This window comes from Typopeltis vanoorti, chromosome 4, assembly GCF_054136105.1.
Source record: "Typopeltis vanoorti isolate ZY-2024b chromosome 4, IOZ_Tvanoo_1.0, whole genome shotgun sequence".
Lineage (NCBI taxonomy): Eukaryota > Metazoa > Arthropoda > Arachnida > Uropygi > Thelyphonidae > Typopeltis > Typopeltis vanoorti.
In genome coordinates this window covers 6,932,508-6,951,624 of record NC_143552.1, presented here as the reverse complement: position 1 = coordinate 6,951,624, position 19,117 = coordinate 6,932,508, and the positions used below count along the sequence as shown (strand labels likewise).

General features: G+C 34.7%; 1 protein-coding gene across 1 annotated transcript in view; it reads right to left on the bottom strand.

Moving 5' to 3' along the window:
• Positions 1-19,117, bottom strand: part of ssh (Protein phosphatase Slingshot) — a 412,359-nt gene that overhangs the window by 260,181 nt on the left and 133,061 nt on the right. Inside the window, exons 4-5 of the mRNA XM_090391626.1 lie at positions 17,427-17,494; positions 5,874-6,052 (exon numbers count right to left, since the gene is read on the bottom strand). Coding sequence (XP_090247752.1) covers positions 5,874-6,052; positions 17,427-17,494 — 247 coding nt within the window. The remainder of the gene's footprint in view (positions 1-5,873; positions 6,053-17,426; positions 17,495-19,117) is intronic.

Sequence of the window (19,117 nt, the reverse complement as noted above, 5' to 3'; positions counted from 1 at the left end):
AATCATGAGCTATCATATACGAGAGAGATAAACCAAGGGGTCGGACAGGGATGTCCCCTCTCAGCAACTCTTTTTAATATTTACCTAAATGAAATAATAATAAAATGGAATAAAAATTTACATCAAGGAATTAAACTTTCTCCTACAGTGAACTTAAACACTCTCCTTTTTGCCGACGACCAAATAATAATTACAACTTCTGAAGATAACTTACAGAAAGCTATTTTAAATCTAAATGAGATATCCAAAGATTATGGTATGATAATATCAACAGAAAAATCAAATACTATAGCCTTTAAAGGACAAGATCCAGCAAGAACTAAAATAGTAATAGATAACAAGATCTTAGAACAGGTGAATTCATTTAACTACCTAGGATGTATGATCACATATGAAAATGAAAAAGATATAAACGTAAAAATTGCAAAATATTTAAAAATAAGTGTAATTAACTCTATATTTAAATCAAACCTAATTCAAAAACAAACCAGACTAAAAGTATAATACATTAGCCCTACCAGTCTTAAAGTATGGAAGCGAAATCTGGACAATAAAACAAAAAAGACAAACAAAGATTAATAACAGCAGAAATGAAGTTTATGAGAAAAACTGCAAAGTATACCCTATTTGATCAGAAAAGAAATGAAGAAATTATGAAAGAATTAAAAGAACCAGTAAAAGACAAAATTAAAAAATATAAACAAATGGATGGAACATGTTCAAAGAATGAAAACAGAAAGATTACCAAAACAAGCCTTAAAGTACAAGCCATTAGGAAAAAGAAAACCAGGACGTCCTCTTAAATGATGACTTCTAAAGCCAGAACAGGCCATGCTAGGCCTAAATCCTTGATACACATGATGATGATTAACTGCTTATATTTCGCTGAATTTCAAATCAGTATCATTAGACCACAACACAGCATAGCATGAATACACAACAGTAGTGAGTAAGTGAAACAATACAATTATAGTTGTATATGATTTAAAAAATAAAATGACAGCTATATGGGAGTTGCTTTTACGATAAATCTCCCAAATATTTGACAAATTAATGCAACTATATTTGTTCAGGTTAGGAGAATTCTTCATAGCCATGGCTGACTCAAAAAATAATGTTTTGGAGCTGAAATGACTACTAAATAGCATATTAGCTGTCTTCCACCTAATCTTGTGTGAAGGGGTGTCCAAAGCGTGGTCTGCCAGTCCTAACTTGCCATAATAATCGTAGCGAATGTATTTTTTATGTTCTTCCAGGCAGATGTTAGCATATCTTCCTGTCTGCTCATAGTAGGCCAAGTCATAGTTGCAGGGAACTTCATACACTCCAGGGTGTGCTAGAGGGTGAAGTTTATCCTTAGGTGAGTGGATCACAATTTAACATGAGATTTGGTGTGAAGGCCATGTTTCATCAGTACTTTCTGATGTACGTCTAACATAGGGAATAGAAATGTAATGTTGTGTTCCTGTGTATTAGGGGAGGGAGGGGTAATGGGTCTATGTAGTATTTTATCTATTTTGTAGGAATTGTAGCTGTTGGCCAAGAATGTATGGTGCAGATATTTGAGCTCTGTCCACAGAACTCAAATATTTGCACCATCTGTTCTTGGCAAAAAGCTACAATTCACTCTGGCTCTATGTGTATGTGTTTTTAAATTGCCATATTGTTGGACTGGATGATGATGTGATTATGTAGATATCTTCCTATGTGTGTGTGTGTTGGTTTTCTGTAAATGGAAAAAGATAGTCACCCATCTGAAAGGCGGAGTATTTCTGTGTGTTTCTGGGTGACTAATGTGTCGAGAAAAGGTAAACAGTTTATAGATTCTTTTTCTATGTGAAGTGGATTTTGGGGGTGTTGGCTGTTTAGATGTGACAAACACATCTAAGGTGTCTTGTCTATGGGGCCAAATGGCAAACGCATCATCAACATATAATCACACTAGAGGCTTTCATACAGCTGTGTTAAGTATTTTGTTTTCAAAGTGTTCCATGTAAAAATTTGCATTGGGGGGGGGGGGGGACCCATAGCAGTACCATTAATCTGTTTGTAAGTTTTTCATCCCCATGTAAAGTAACTTTCATACATAGTCAATTTGAATAAGTCAAAGATATTAGGGAGAAATTTAGACTTGATCAAATCAAGTGTCTCTAAGTGGTATATTGGTAAATAAAGAGATTACATAAAAACTAACCATTATATCTGAATTTTTAAGGATATGATTTTTAACTAGTGATTTGAAATGGAATGGAATGAATTTTTTACAAAAGTAGATGAGTTGCAGGGGGGGGGGGGGGAAACAAGAGACTTGGCTAACTGTTGGGCAAGTTTATATGTGGGACTATCTATGCTATCGACCATGAGGTGTAGGGGATATTAGAGTTGTGGATTTGTGATAATCCATAAATGCAGGGTGGTTTAACAAGAAGTGGTTTTATTTTTTATTTTTTGATGTTTCTTTTGGCCAGGAAGTCACTTTTTTCAATAATTTGCAGACTCTTTCTCTTTGAGACATAGTGGAGTCTCGATCTATAATTTCTATTCCCTATGTCAGAGGTACATCAGAAAAGATAGCCAAAGTACCGATGAAACATGGCTTTCATACTACATTCAAACCCCATGTCAATTTAGCAACTCTGATCTGCTCACCTAAGGATAAACTTCACCCTTTAGCACATCCTGGAGTATATGAAGTTACCTGTAACTTGGCCTACTATGGGCAGACAGGAAGATCTGCTAACATCTGCCTGGAAGAACATAAAAAATACATTTGCTACCATTATTATGGCAAGTTAGGACTGGCAGATCATGCTTTTGGCACCTCTTCACTCAGGATTAGGTGGAAGACAACTAATATACTATTTATTTAGAAGTCGTTACAGCTCCGAAAGATTATTTTTTTGAGTCAGCTATGGATATGAAGAATTCTCCTAACCTGAAAAAATATAGTTGCATTAATTTGCCAAAAATTTGGGAGACTTATCTTAAAAGTAACTCCCACATAGCTGTGATTTTTTTTTTTTTTTTTTTTTAACGTTATAAGGCACCAAAATAGGACTTTAGATCTTTTGTCCATTATAATTGTATTGTTTCATTTACTCACTGTCATGTTATGTATTTTATTAGAGTACAACATAACATGTATACATGTTATGTTGTACTCTGTGATGAAGCTGATTTGAAATTCAGTGAAATAAGAAGTTAATAAAACATCTTTTTATAAAATAGTTCTTTTGCCATTGTTAATACCATTAAAAATAAGTCATGAATTATCTTTTAATACATATCTGCTTTCAAGCCAAAAGGCTGCAGGTTTAAATACTGCCATAGGCATGGATGTTTGTGATTGTCTGTGAAAATCTATTGGTGGCGGTGGGCAGTAGATGATGATTATGGTAGTTGCAGCTGGTGGAGACAGAGTTGTAGAGCCTATGCCCTCCCTCGATGAGTCTTTGGACTCCATGGGGGGGGGGTGTCATTTAATAATAATAATAGTGGTAACCTAATCAATAATTTAACATAAGAACTATATCAAGGAAAAGATCCTGGAGTACTAAAATGAATTATAATTTGAATTATAGTCATGGACCCCCAATTATCCTTCTCATTGTTAACTTTTATATGGAAGCATTTGAGCAGTGTGCTCTAGAAACCCAAAGTCTGTCTTAAGCACAGCAATGATGTTTTCATTATCAGGCCTGACAGCTGCCAGATTCTAGATGTCATCCTCAGCTACCTGAACAAATAATACAAATGTATAAAATTCACAAATGAAACTGAAAGTTCAGAACACACTTCCAATTTCAGATACACTTGTCACACGTGTACCTTCCAGCAGTCTTACATTTCACCGTTTCCTTATAAGCCCACACATATTGGCCAATATATACACGAACTCTTACCACCACCACCCAACACAAAAACTAGGTGTGTCATTAACACTCAAAAAATAGGCTTTAAAGATTTGCTCCAATGAGCAAGCACTTAAGCATAGATTATCAGCAATACTTTCCTAAAAAAATGGCTACAGCAAAAATACTATCAACAAAAATTCTTCACAAGATAATAATAAAATAAATTTGATTACAATAAAACAGTAGCCATTCCATACATTAAAGGGGATATCATAAAATAATAAGAATACTACACAAATACAACCTTAATGCCACCTTTAAATCTGTTGTCAAATGAAAGAACTTATTCAACTCCTCCAAGGATCCCCTTCTTCACCTGGCTCACCTCAGAGTAGAACAGACCCCCCCCCCCCCATGCACGAGGGATGCATTCCAACCCCTACCCTACCCACAGATGGCACCAAACCCTATATATACTATGTTTTTTCCTATACATACATATTTATAATAAAATTTAATTTATAAATTAGCCAGCAAAAGATTAACAACAATAACTAATAATAAAATAGAACACTTATAAAAATACTGTAATAAAATTATCTGAATGTGAATGGAATTTTATCAACCTCGGCATATGTTTTTTTTTTTATTATCTAATTATTTATTTATTATTTTATGAATTCTAGAACTTTCACATCTTCATGTAAAAGGAAGTACTTTATAGCTTCTCTTTGGCATATCCAAATTGCCAGCATCACTACTCTTGCGCTTTAGGACCATTATTAAGTAAAATAAGGGTTACTTGACCACAAGCACTGCGATACCGTGCCAATTACTAATAATCAAGACCTACTCAGAATGGCGTGCAATTTAAAACTTATAAATCGTTCATTTTTGGAATTTTCCATTTAATATTTTCGGCTGTGTACTAAGTGACTAACGGGCAGGTAGCTTATAAGCTACAGCATAGATATGCTGGAAGAAGGGATGACTCATATCCTGGGCAGGATGATGCAAGATTTCATCATGTTACTCAGAATGATGTGCAATTTAAAACTTATAAATTGTTTACTTCTGGAACATTTAATATTCTCAGACCGGTGTTGACCACATAACTGAAACTGCAGAAAGCAAACCTACAGATAACAGGGGTGGGACTACAGTATACTGTATTCAGTGCATCTGTACATAGGTGAAAGTGGACACACAATTCCTATCTGGAAAAAAGGAGCTATGGTAAATCTGACCTTTCTGATCATGCCCTGAGTACGCTACATAGAATTCACTGGAAAGGCACCTGTTCATTACAATGAACAGGTGCCTTTCCAGTGAATGAGTGCAAATTTGGACTCCTTGGAGGTGTCACATAATAATCTTCTTTTTCTTCTGCAGCTTTTCCCACTTAAGTAGGTATCACGTAATAATAATAATAATAATAATAATAATAATAAATGAAGCCTGTGAAATTATAATCTTAACAATAATATTGGTCTAAAAATTTTAAGATTATGGATGACACATATTCTACCCACATAACCTTTTGTTGTAAGAGTTAATTATTAATTAAAATTATAATTAGGACTATGATACTCCAAGATATTATCCTTAATATAACAAATACTCGTTAAATTCTTGATTAGGCCACCACTAATACTGTACTGAAAATATCAAAAGATGATAAGAATTTGTTCTCTGTATATGCTATAAAATACAGGATGTAGCTTTGATAGTTTTTTTTTTTTTTTTTTTCACTAGACATCAGGCCAGTAGAATAAAGGTTGATCAGATCACTCATTTTGGCAGGTATACTGTTTGAATTGTAATGTAGCTTGTCTCTGTATATACATGTGTATACTTTGGATGATGATCTTAATATGAAGGTTAAAACATTTTTTTTTTTTTAATTAAAATAATTATCCTTAACACAGCAATAGTAATAAGTTATCAAAATGAATTCTGATCATCATGTAATATTAAAAGAAAGGAAACTGTTTATTATAATTTTTAAAATGCACTTACCCATCACCATCAAGTGTTATGCATGTGTCAGCCCACACGGGCAGTACCAATCCTATTGTGGTTGTGGTATTACAGTCAATTCCAACTAAACAGCTTTCTTCTGTTTCTTGCACGCCTATACATGATACCACTACTAGATAACGTGTACGACTAACATGAATACTTTCAAGCTTAACTGCCTATTGTAGAGGGGGAAAAAACTTTTTTTAGTAAACAGAACATGTCTAATTAATTAATAAAGAAAAACATAAAAAACCACAGAGATATCTTTAATTAGTAAAAGGACAAATATTTCATACTAAAATTAATAGTACATCTTTAGTGTCTGTTACAGTAATAGGAATGGAATACAAGCAAAACGTTCGGTGGATCACCTATTAAAATACATAGAAAAATTAAAATATTAATTTACTATGCCACAGGTTCCTCTTAAAATCAGAACATGTCTAATTAATCAAATTCAATATAACACAACTATAACCACAAATTTCATACTAATGAAATTTTAAAATAACAAACTAGCCCATTTTCATTCTTCAGTCGCTCAAGAAATGAAAATACACTCTGTAATACATTCAAGTTGGTGTTTGGCTAATACTTGTTATTTCTTGATGTATCTCTACTACATTTATTTAGCTAATAAATTATTATGCCAATATTTCAGCTTGGTCACCAAGGAATCTTCATGGGCACAAAGAAGTCATGAAGCATGTCCATGCAGGTAAACCTGCGTGGACATGCTTCAAGAAGAAGGCAAACACAGACAGTCTTCTGGATTCAGCTAGATTCCATCACTGCACTATTTACTTCAACTGGAAACAATATAAAAGTTATTATAAATGATCTTTACATACACACACTTTTATTATGAAAAATTAGTTAACTAGTAGGCTCCTGCAAACCCTTACAGGCAAGCCAACTAGATCAGTGGCTCTTAACCTTTTAGTAGTTGCGGCCCCCTAGTTTGTAGTAACATAATAATAATAATAATTAATTTCTTTTTTAAATAGTGATTTTACTTTCTGATTATAATGATAAAAAAAATCAGAAAACAGAAATCAACTTTTCTTAAATATTATGTAAAAATTTTACTGTATTTACATTTAGGAAATCAAATAATGTTTTTTGTTTGCTCATTTTATCACTTCTATCACACGTCCAGTGGGCAGATGCCACGACTTGCAGTGTTGTCACCAGCAAAAAGTCGACTTGTGGTAGGTGCCACCACAAAAGAAACTACTGCATTAAACTGCATAATTCAGATTACTAATACAAAATGATACAAGTTTGAAACAAAGTAAAATAATGAGCAAAAATAATTATTTTAAGATTTCAAAATTTTAAAAACTAGAAATGTTCTATAAATTTTCTGCAGCCCCCTAGTTAAGAATCACTGAACAAGATGACAGATTCGGACAGGCCATCCAGGACAACTCATCTTGCTGAAGAAGAGGCTAAAGTGATATATGCACACTACCAGGATCTGCCTGGTAGTGTGAATATATCACTGCAAGCATTAGAAGGGCATTAGATCCAGTGATGATGGTGGTGGTATGGAAAACAGGTAAGTAAAAGACTCATGAAAAGAGCAAAGAATACAGGAAGTATACCAAAACGAAGAATAGAAATGACCAATACTATCATCAGGAAGTTACTTCCACCACAGGCATCCAACATGAAAGGAATTGCCCATCTAGGAAGGTAAAAATGACCTCAAATGGCTTTACATTCCAAAGTGAGTTTACTGATCTTATATAGAGATGACAAAGGCCTTTCTCTCACCAAACATGAAAACCAACTGAAGGGCTCATGAAAGCAACACATAGTTATTTCTGCTAAACTAAAGCAAAACTATACAAACAAGATAAATGAAAACTGAAAGATATCTTTAAAAATACACTTGCACAGTAGCCCTGGTATAATGTGACAAATAAAAATGCAACCAAAATATAATTTAAAAGAATAAAATCATGGGACGAAACCATTTTCATATCTACTTTACTAACATTTATGGCTCTAATTTCAAAGACAATGAATTATTATCAACTGGAGAGGTCTAAAATCATATCTATTATTTCTCACATTACTTGCTGAAGATTCCATTAAGTACAGAGTGATCGTAAAGTTGCACAACCGAGAAACAACATATCTGTTTCGAGGTTAATTACAAGTATATGAAAAATGAAACAGCTACAAATACCGGTTATAATCAAACCTTTATAAAAAAAGAATACGAACTTTATTATAACTTATGTTGAAAGTGACCACCTCCTTCGTGAAAGAGCAAACTCATGCTCTTTTTACCAGGTTTGATGCCACCATGTGAAGCACCTACACACTGATGTTTTCAATCGCTGTTGAAATGTTCATTTTCAGTTCATCCAGTGTGTGTGTGTGTGTGTGTGTGTTTGAGGATTATTCTGATAAACAACACCTTTGAGATACCCCTCAAAGGAAAAATCTTTTGGTGATTAATGTGGTGATCTTGGAGGCCACAATTCTTTTGAGATGAGAAAGACACCAAAAAATTCTTGCAAAAAATGTATAGTACTATTCGACATGTGGCACTGTCTAGCTGGACCAACAGTAGCATTTGCTGATATCAAGGAGTGCCACGAACTGTGTGACGATGCCTTGGTAGATGAACTATTCACCATAGTTTCAAAGAAAATGGGTCTCATTTATACTATGGTGTGATATCACACCAAACTCAAATTTTTTGAGAATGGAAGACTTTTTCATGAAAAATATGTGGATTTTCACACGACCAAATCCTATTGTTTTGACTATTCCCATGAGGTGAAACTAGACATCGTCACTGAAGAAAACTGTATCAAGCATTTCTATACCACATACTTCAACGCATGAGTGCAAACATCTACAGAAGATGATTCGTTTTGCCTTTGTCTGGATCCTTCAGTTCACGGACTGAGTGCACACGATATGGATAAAGGCGTAACAATCTTGCAGCTTTCTGAGCACTACTGTATGACGATGATTGCATGGCAAGTTACCCGAGGCTTTTTGTTGGAGACTGCTGCAGTGCTTTCTTTACCTCATCCATTTTATTGTCAGTCAAAATGGAAAGTCTTCCGGAGTAATTCTTATCTGCAACAGATCGTTCAAAATATTTTTCACAAAATCCCTCCGCAACACATGCATAACAACAATTAGTGAAATAACTTAACAAAATGAAAACTCGTTGCAACTGGGAAAAAGGCATTTCACTTGAACAATGAACAAAGCTACACTGAGAACAACCTGTACACATCACAGGAGAGAACTGGTGTTGTGAATACAGTATTTTTTATATAAAGTAGAGTAATATACTATTTATTTGACCTTCAAAACTTTGACCATTCATAGAAGCACCCTAACTTCAAGTCAAATGACAACTGAAATTTGCACATGCCTGATATGAGTGCTCCTATTCAGTGGACTCACAAATGTCATTACTTTTGCTTTCTTTGCTTTTAACAATGACTATAGTATATAAGTAGAAGTATGCTAAATTGTAACAGAGCATGTTAATTCGAGGTTTAATGGAATATTAAAACACTAGGAAAGGATTAAAAACTAATTTTAATGCTTCCAATATTTCATCTCAGTATCTAAGACATCTTCAAGGATGACAACTAACTCTTGTAACACACACACGCACACAAAGACAATACAATGCTAAAAGAAACACGTGGTTGGCTCTAAAGTCGCATCTAGGTGGTATACCCTCTATGGGCATTTGTAGGTAAGAGAGTTAGCCAGCTGTTTTGACAATATGTAGCGACATTTACTAGTCTTTGGTGAGAATTAGGTTTGTGGATGTTAGGTAAACCATATATCCAGAAAGGGGGAGGAGGGGTGAGAACTGAAGGGTTTGAGTTTTGCTGTAATGTCCAGCAGCCAGGATCATACTTTTTAAGTAATTTTTAAAATTTTTTAATTTTTGTTTTTAAGGGATCATGATCTAGTGGAATGTAGGTAGCATGATCTCAGAGAATAATATCCATTTTTCGATTATATTCCTCACACAGGCAGACACATTCACAAACTTTCCCACCACCACCCCTCTCAACAATATGGAATTATTAAAACTCTAACCAATAGAGCCTATAATCTTTGTTCCAGTAGAACCTCTCTTTAAATCGAACTCAACCACATATGCAACGCCTTCCTTTCCAATGGATACAGTGATTACAGAATTTAAAAAAATATCAGTTCCTTGCCCATCAGAAGGATTTCAGAAATGCCAATCTCATCCCTACATCTGTGGCACATCAGGTCTTTTAAAAAGTACAACCTCAACACAGCTTTTAAGCCCCTACTGAAAACTTGCTATCCTTATCCATTCTACCAAAGATCAGCTCCTCTCTCAGTGCCTGGATTATATAAAGTACCCTGTTCCTGCAAGTTGGCTTACATTGGACAGACAGGTAGATCAGCAGCCATTTGTTTAGAAGAACACAAATTGTACATCTGCAATCATGACTATGGTCAACCTGGCCTTGTAGACCAACCATGTATTGGATACACCCACAGGATCTCCTGGAAGAAAACCACCATGCTCCACAATAGTAAATTTAAAAAGCAAAGACTGTTTTTAGAATCTGCAGCAGCACTAAGAAATCAGCTGAATTTAAATAAATATGGATGCATAAAACTTCCCAAAATTTGGGAAACAATAATTGTCAGAATTCCCACCTTACATCCCAGGCCACCTACAAATGCCCATTAGAGGATGCACCACCTAGATAGGATTTTAGAGTCACCCATCGTTTCTTTTAGTATTGTGTTGTCTTCGTGTGTATGTTACAAGAGTTATTTGTAAACCCTGACGATATCTCAGTGATTGAGATGAAATACGGGAAGCATTAAAATTAATTTTTAATCCTTTCCTAGTGCTATAAATATTCCATTAAAGCTCCAACATGATGTCCTCCCAGAATAATAAATTTGATAAATTTATGATTTTTATTTAAAAAATAAAAAATACAATCACAGACCTAACAAAATCCCTTCACTTTTTGTTTAGAATAATATTACATTGGCATTTATATGTCGGTTAATAATAATAATACAAAAAATCTTCAATTATTTCTTTAAATCCAAACATAAATTCAGATGCTGGCCTGGCTGGCTGAGTGGTTAGCATATCTGCTCTCCAGCCAAAAGGCTGTGGGTTCGAATCCCGCTGTGGGCATGGATGCTTTGTAAAATCACGTATAGAAAAAAAACACAGTAATATTTTTTTTCTATGTCGATTTTACATGGGAAATTAAATTTATATAAAATACTGGACAGGTTTGTAGCTGTTTGTGCAGAAGCCGGAATGAAGATCAGTGTGGCCAAAACTGAAATATTTGTGATCTGAAGACAACCATCCCAGTGTACTCTACATGTGAGTGGAGTCCCCTGAGACAGGTGGAGAAGTTTAAATAGCTTGGGTCCATATTCACGAGTAATGGAAAGTGGGACATAGAGCCAGATACTCGGATTGGCTCAGCAAGTTGGGTAATGACTGAAAGAATACGGACACGAATCCAAGGGGATGAAATGAGATTCCTTATAGCTGTTGCAGGGCTGACAAGACTTGACAGAAGCTCTGCAATTCAGGAAACCTTCAATACTCAACTGTTGCTTCTCCGTGTTGAGAGATCGCAGTTACATTGGTAAGGGCACCTGGTCAGAATGCCACAAGAAAGGCTCCCCCAGCAGGCCCTCTTTGCCAAGCCAGAGGGTGGGAGGCCAAGGACTCGCTGGATAAATTATATCCAAAACCTTGGGTGGACACGTTTGGGAGTCCCACCAGAACACCTGAGCTTGGTGGCAGAGGAGCGTGACCATTGGAAGTTCCTCTTGCAGCTGCTGCTCCCACAACCTAATTAAAAAAAGGTGGGCCTTGAAGATGAATGAACTTGTAATTAAATTAATGTAATAACTCACTTTGCTGTATTAAATCTAGTAACAAATTGTTAGATCATTCTTATAAGAAATACTGGAATTATAAAAACAGAAAATAAGCTCAGACAGGATTAGACAAATAGACCTAAGGCTAGCGAAAACAGCGAAGGTCACCGGATTACGAGTTTTCCTGCCAAAACTCAACGATAGTGTGGGTGGCGAAGCAAAACCCTCCGGTAAATCCTGGGGACTACATTTGAAGAAGGGCCAAGGTCGGGAGAGTGAGATAAAACGCAGAGATTTAGGGGCCAAAGGGCTCTCGCTTCTAAGTTGTTTCCTGTGCCAAGCCTTTTCCGAGGACAGGGAGAGTTACGTTCCTGCAAGCATGGAGTCTCGATGAAGATGGAAAGTTAGATAGCAGCAGAGACAGTCTTTTTGAGATGTCCTACCGTATGATTCTTCGATAATCTACGTGTGTGCTTTAGTATAGTATTGTTGCCATAACCTAGAGCCCGATCGAAAGTTCTTTTTTTTGGAAGAAGCGGAACGTGCCCATATACCTTTAGGATATAGGACTATATGTAACGAGCTGGCAAGATTGTAAGTAAGATGTTTTATGTGAATTCCTAGAATATGAAAATTAAGCGACAAATGTTGGTTCTATTGTCGATTAGCAAAGAAACTACAGGTATCCCTCGATTAACGCAGTTAATTAATCCCTCAATGTTACTGTGTATATCAAAATCGCGTTAACCAAATCTAATAATTAATGGTAAAAATTACAATTCGTCCATGATCGATTATTGTATTAATAATTCGTTTTATGTGGTACTCTTTTAGGAAAGATAAAAAATGAATGCAAAGTAAATGTTTAATATATGCTTGTACTTACATTAGTTACTGCAATTTTTTTATCAAAAGAAGTTATCAAGAGTCATTTGAGCAGTTTTAGCTTTTTTTTATCAGCATAAATTCTACGATAACAAGCAAAATGAATCTCCATACTTTGGCAAACAAGCAATAAAACATAAAGAAAAAAACACTGCAAATATAATACATGATGGTACAAATTAAGTGGATATTGAATCCAACATTATTTCAAAGCCGAATAGAGAAACTACTAGAATTTCATGCTGAATATAAAGAAACTAAAAATTTCATTGGATGCAAGCATAAATAACCTTATGGGCAACTCGAAGTAAAGGTGGAGTATGATCCAGATCACTTTCCTTAGTATTTTCCATAAATGTAAAGCGCATCTCCTAGAGGACATGTATGATAAATAAGTCTTTGGCTCTCTATTGTAATACATGATGGTTTATTTATTTTCAGTTACAATCTAGAAATTATTGAATGAAGAAAAAAAAAAAAACTAAACCATATTATACTGACATCGGAGGTCGCGGTATCTCTCAGATACAGTTGACTGTCAAATATCACAAACCTTTACATAACATGTGTTAAACCAAACTGAGCAAAAAACAGTGTGGAATATCACTCGTAACATGTAAATGCACAGCTACTCATGACCTCCAACTATACAATTAATTGTGTAAGAATATTTATATTAAACATTTTGCTTGTATCTGTCAGATCAGCTGCAAGCTCCTCAAGGTTAAAGACACGTTAATCAAAACTCTTGCTGCGTATATCAAGGGATTGCCACAATTAATTTCGCCGCGATAATCAAATCCGCGCTAAGCAAGGGATACCTGTATTAGAGAAGTCGGAAAGCCATACTTCTGTTTGAATGTGAATAAGTATTATATATAGTTTTAAGGAATTTGCTAATATTGTGTGATGCAAAGAAATTGAATGTGGATTTTATTTGAATGTGGTTAAAAAGCTTTAACTTTTCCTGTTTATAACATGAGTAAAGATAAAGTGTATTTAAGTCTATCCACGTGTCTGAAAATTTATGTGAAATTTTAATGTCTTTGTTTTAAAGCTCAAGCGAAAATGCGTGAATGATCGTATGGAGAATTAGACACGTGATTTGTATTGCTTCCATTGTTATCTAGTTGTATTAGGCTGAACCAGACACTTGACATGTGCAGTTTAAATTTTGTAATTAATTTGTGTTAGAATGAATAAATATGTTTGTTTTGTTAATAACTTGCCTGATCTTACCTTACCAATGCACTGCTCATAAAAATATAGACCCTGTGTGACCAAAGAATAGTGATAGCCACGACTGACTGATATTAAGAATTAGGAGTTGCTTGAATTAGAAATAATCTAAGAGATATTTTTCGTGCTTAGCTGAACATTTCTCTTGCATGTAAGGAAAAGAAAAACAATTATTTTATGCGATCTTTAATGGTGCAGTAAATAAAAAATAAATTTTAAGGATCAATACTAGAGAAATACAGCAAGGTAGATTAAGGAGTTGGTTCCAGCCAGAAACATTTCCTAAGTCTACACTTTGAGCACGTGAAATAGTTTACTTATGGCCTTGAGAGAAAGGGGGGAGAAAAACTATAGACTAAAAGATTAAGACTAATCACAAGTTTTGGGCATTAAGAACTAGCTCAAGCAATAATAAACTCGGTATTACAACTGTTAAGAAAAAGACATTACAAACATGCAGTCCGACGACGTTAAATACGAAATAAATAAATAAAATATCAATAATAATAAAATTAAAAGATAAATATTATTACAGCTCCAACATGATGTCCTTCCAGAATAATAAATTTGGTAAATTTATGATTTTTATTTAAAAAAAAAAAAAAAAAAAACAATCACAGACCTAACAAAAACCCTTCACTTTTTGTTTAGAATAATATTACATTGGCATTTATATGTCGGTTAATATTAATAATACAAAAAATCATCAATTATTTCTTTAAATCTGAACATAAATTCAGATGCCTGCCTGGCTGGCTAGCATATCTGCTTTCCAGCCAAAAGGCTGTGGTTCGAATCCCGCTGTGGGCATGCATGTTTGTGATTGTCTGGGGAAAAAAATAGTGGCGGTAGTCGTTGGTAGATGGCGTTGGTGTAGTTGCGGTCAGTTGGTGGATTGAGTGGTGGAGACAGAGTTGTAGAGCAGGTTCCCTCTCTTGGTGAGACTTTGGACTCCCTGGAGGTGTCAAATAATAATAATAAATTATGGTATCACATACATCACAGCTATATGGCAGCAACTCATTATATATATATATTGGCACAATACACGAGCGGTTTCAAGCGCTATGACATGACTATGCACAACATTGTCATAAATGGTTAGAAATAAGAAAGGCATTTGTTTTGATGTAGATGAAGGATGAGAAGTTAATGAGTAGGATTGAAGGAAGAGAAGTTAGTTCAATGAGTCTGGAGTTGAATTGTATTATGGGTGTTGACCAGTAGCTGCTCACGTTCATATGCGATTAGAGGAAAGTGCAGGATTAGTAGTTAATGTTCCCTCTAATACTGTGGAAGCCATATGTGCATGAAAAACTTTTCATATGCAAGTTTCCAGCCTCAATGTGTGCGTTAGTGCAATAGTGCTCATGTTGCTCTTTTTTCATCTAGTTATAACTTGTGAAATTTTGAGCACTAAATTAATTTGCTTAAATCCACAATAGCTACAGAACTCCATCATCATTTGCACAAGTTCTTCAAGTGACTACTTGGGTAGATAACAATACTTTAAATGAATATGCTTCTGCAACTTGCTGACATCAGCATCACTTAGCTCACATAACATAGGATAAAAGCAACTAGAGTGTATTAGGTAATTTAGTAATTTCTCCAGTAATACTGGAGAAATTACTAAATAAAATAAGTGGCAAATATGATTTTTCATGTAATTCATTTTTATAGTATGTTAAAAAATTGTCTGTAAATTAGAAATTCTTAAAGCAAAAATCTTGTGCACCCAGTCATTGTGTGTATGTGTGTTTGCACGCACACGCATGCTCTCTCTTTTTGATCAGTGTCCGTGCTCACATGTGCACAGCTTAGAGGGAAATACATATAGAAAAAGAAATACCTTTTCTATAGGTTTTTCCATGGGTACTGCTTGATCTAACTGGCTACTGCCATCAACGTTCCCTCTAAGCTGTGTACACATGAGCAAAGACACAGGTCAAAAAGAGAGCGCACATGCGCATTTCTAATTTACACACACCTAGTGACTGGTTGCACAAGTTAGATGAAGAAGTACCCATGGAAATACCTACAGAAAAAGTATTTCCAAGGCAAAAAAATTAAGCAAATTGCTATCGTCTGAATGAAATCAAGCATTCTGAGGGAGGTCTTCGGTGCAACTCTAGGAACAGTATTCTAAGGTTGGATGGAGTTGACCTTTAAAGTGTTGAGAAAGGTAAAATAAAATCTCTCTCTCTCTCTCTCTCTATATATATATATATATATATATTATATAGCAGTGCAGAGGCTGAAGAGGATAAGAACCTGAGGTGCTTGTTCCAGGACAAGAGAGATGTGAAAGTGAACCCAAGAAGAGAAAATTGTCATAATTGGTGAGCAGAATATTTTCAAGAGAGGCATGATCTTTCTTCTGGGAAATGAAAAAGACTGCACTTGGTGTTGTTAAAATTCACAGGGTTATCCTCTTTCCACAAGAACATCAAGGATTTCAGTGTTTCTGCACTGAAATCCTTGGCACTGGTTGAAGAAGATCCAGAAAAGTGAATTACCTGAGCACTACAAGTTTTTGATAATGAAAAAAGAAGAGTGGAGAGTACAATCAACAAGCTATGAATAAGATAAGATAGCAAGAGAAAATTACTGATAAATCTGAGGAACGTGGAGGTGAAAGCAATGAGCCTTAGAGAACACCTGCACTGCTTGAAAAGTCTGATGATAGGAACCATCCACCATAATCCACAATTAACAACTACAGAGGAAGCTGGCAATCCATTCAAAAAAGGAAAGGAAGAATACCATAAGATGAAATTCAAAGACCATAATGCCAAACTCATTCAAATGCCTTGGGAATGACTAGAATTTTTTTAGCCATCTATCATGGTAGTAAATAAAATAATGGGAAAATATATGATTTTCATATATCATATATGATATATGAAAATCATATCATATATGAATATATGATATGATTGAGACTTACAAACTTCTGAAAAGGTCATACAGGATTTCAATTGATAGAAGGTAGGGAAAGGACAAGAGGGCATCCTTGGGAGCTGTGAATGAAGCCCACTAAGAAGGGGGTGAGGGCTAGATTTTTCTCTCAGAGGATAGTGTGTGATTGAAATGGATTGCCATTGGATGTTGTGAGTGCAAGCAGTGTGAAATGAATTCAATAATAAGTATGATAGCTGGTGTGTGTGTGTGTGGCCTCCCTCAATGAGTCTCTGACTCCCCGGAGGTCTGTCTTAATAATAATAATTACTGTTAATAAAGATTATGTTTTTATTTATTACTATCAGTTTAATGTTTTTTTTTTTTTATTCTTCATATCTTGCTATAAGGCTTCAATATGTGGATCAAAATGAACGAATGTGAATGAAATTTAAAAAGTTAAAGCAAAAAAAAATGGTTTTGGTGCCAGTGGGAGAGGAAATCATGGAGAATATGCATCTAAATGTTTAATATAATTATAGAATAGCAGACAAGTACAGTATTAATAGCTAATTCCATTATTTTATATTTTATGATTTACATAAAACTACCAATTCTACATACCATCTTTAATGTATCCTCATTTCGAAGCAGATAAAACATAGTCTGGAGATGCTGCTGAATGTCGGTTGCTAGAAAGAAAAACAGCTTTATAAATAAATCAATAATCTGATACAGATATTTGCTAAATATGTATAAGAAATAACAGTTCAACAGTTTTATCCCTTCAAAATTTGAACATCAATAGGTCACACAGGTACTACCTAATTAATCCTTGAAAATATTCTAATACCAGAAATTTTGAACTAAGTTTCAATTTTATCACTACATCAAAAGATCTGACTGCATTTAAACCTTTTTTTTTTTTTTTGAAATAATGATCTACTAAATTATAATATGCCATAATTACAATTTGGCATGTTGACCTGATGAATTATTGCTATACAAATATATATTTACTGCTTTATTCCTCAACATAATTATTTCAAAAAGAAAATTGTAAAAGGACTAAAATATGACCTAAAATAATTTCTATTAATACTATTCATTTCACTAGATAAGCTAACAATGGGCACTGGAATGTGAAAACACAGTAAAAGACTTACTGGAAGTGAATAATGTAGAAGTAAACAAATGCTGAAGCAGGTTATGGCAATGGGCTGTCAAAGATGTGGGACATAAAGCCTGAGGTTTTGCCTCCTAGAAGACAAGCAGACTCAAATGCAGTTGCCATACAAAACAGACTAGTGTTTGGAAAGTAACATCAGATGATATTATAACATTTTATTTAAGAGCTACTGAATAAATAATGCTCCAACACAGTACACATAATGGGCACTGAATTAAAAACCTTTATGCAGATATACATAAATGTTAGTTATGCAGCATATATGCAAAATAGTTGGTCACATGCATCACCACATGTTTTAGGCAACTATTTAAGAATGCTGTGGTCAGTAAATTAAAGATGCCAAGAAATTATATTCTTGGTTTAATCCTTTATCGAAGTGTAAGCAAACAAAGTTTGCACCGGAAGTATTTTCAGGACTGGGCAACTTGTACATAGAAGCTAATGCTTCATCACGTGTCTTAGTATCCCATAACGCAAAGAACACATATCCTTACGAACATGTATAACGCCTATGCATTATGGGAAGGGTCACAACCCAGACTGGCTTCGACCTTTATTGATGTCGCATCAATGGGAGCCAGATCCAGAAGCGATACTGAGGTTGAAGTAATGCAGAAATCATATTTTCATATATGAGTAGCCAAAAGGTGTTACACCTTATTATTAAAATTCTCTGGATTAGAGATAGTCATTAGGAAGTTTTTCCACTTGGTTATACTATAAATTAAAGATGCCAAGAAATGATATTTTTGGTTTAATCCTTTATTCAAGTGTAAGCAAACAAAGTTTGTGCCTAAAGTATTTTCAAGACAAGGCAACTCATATATAGAAGCTAATGACTTCACATCACTTGCCTTAGTATCCCATAATGCAAAGCACATATTCTTACGGACATGTATAATGCTATGCATTTTAGGAAGAGTCGCTACCCAGGCAGGTTTCGACCTTTATTGGGGGTCTCATCAGTGGGAGCCAGATCCAGAAGTGAAATAATGCAGAAGTCATATTTTCATATACGAGTAGCCAAAAGGTGGATATTTGGATAAAGGATTAAACCAAGAATATAATTTCTTGGCATCTTTAATTTATAGCATAACCAAGTGGAAAAACTTCCAACAACGGG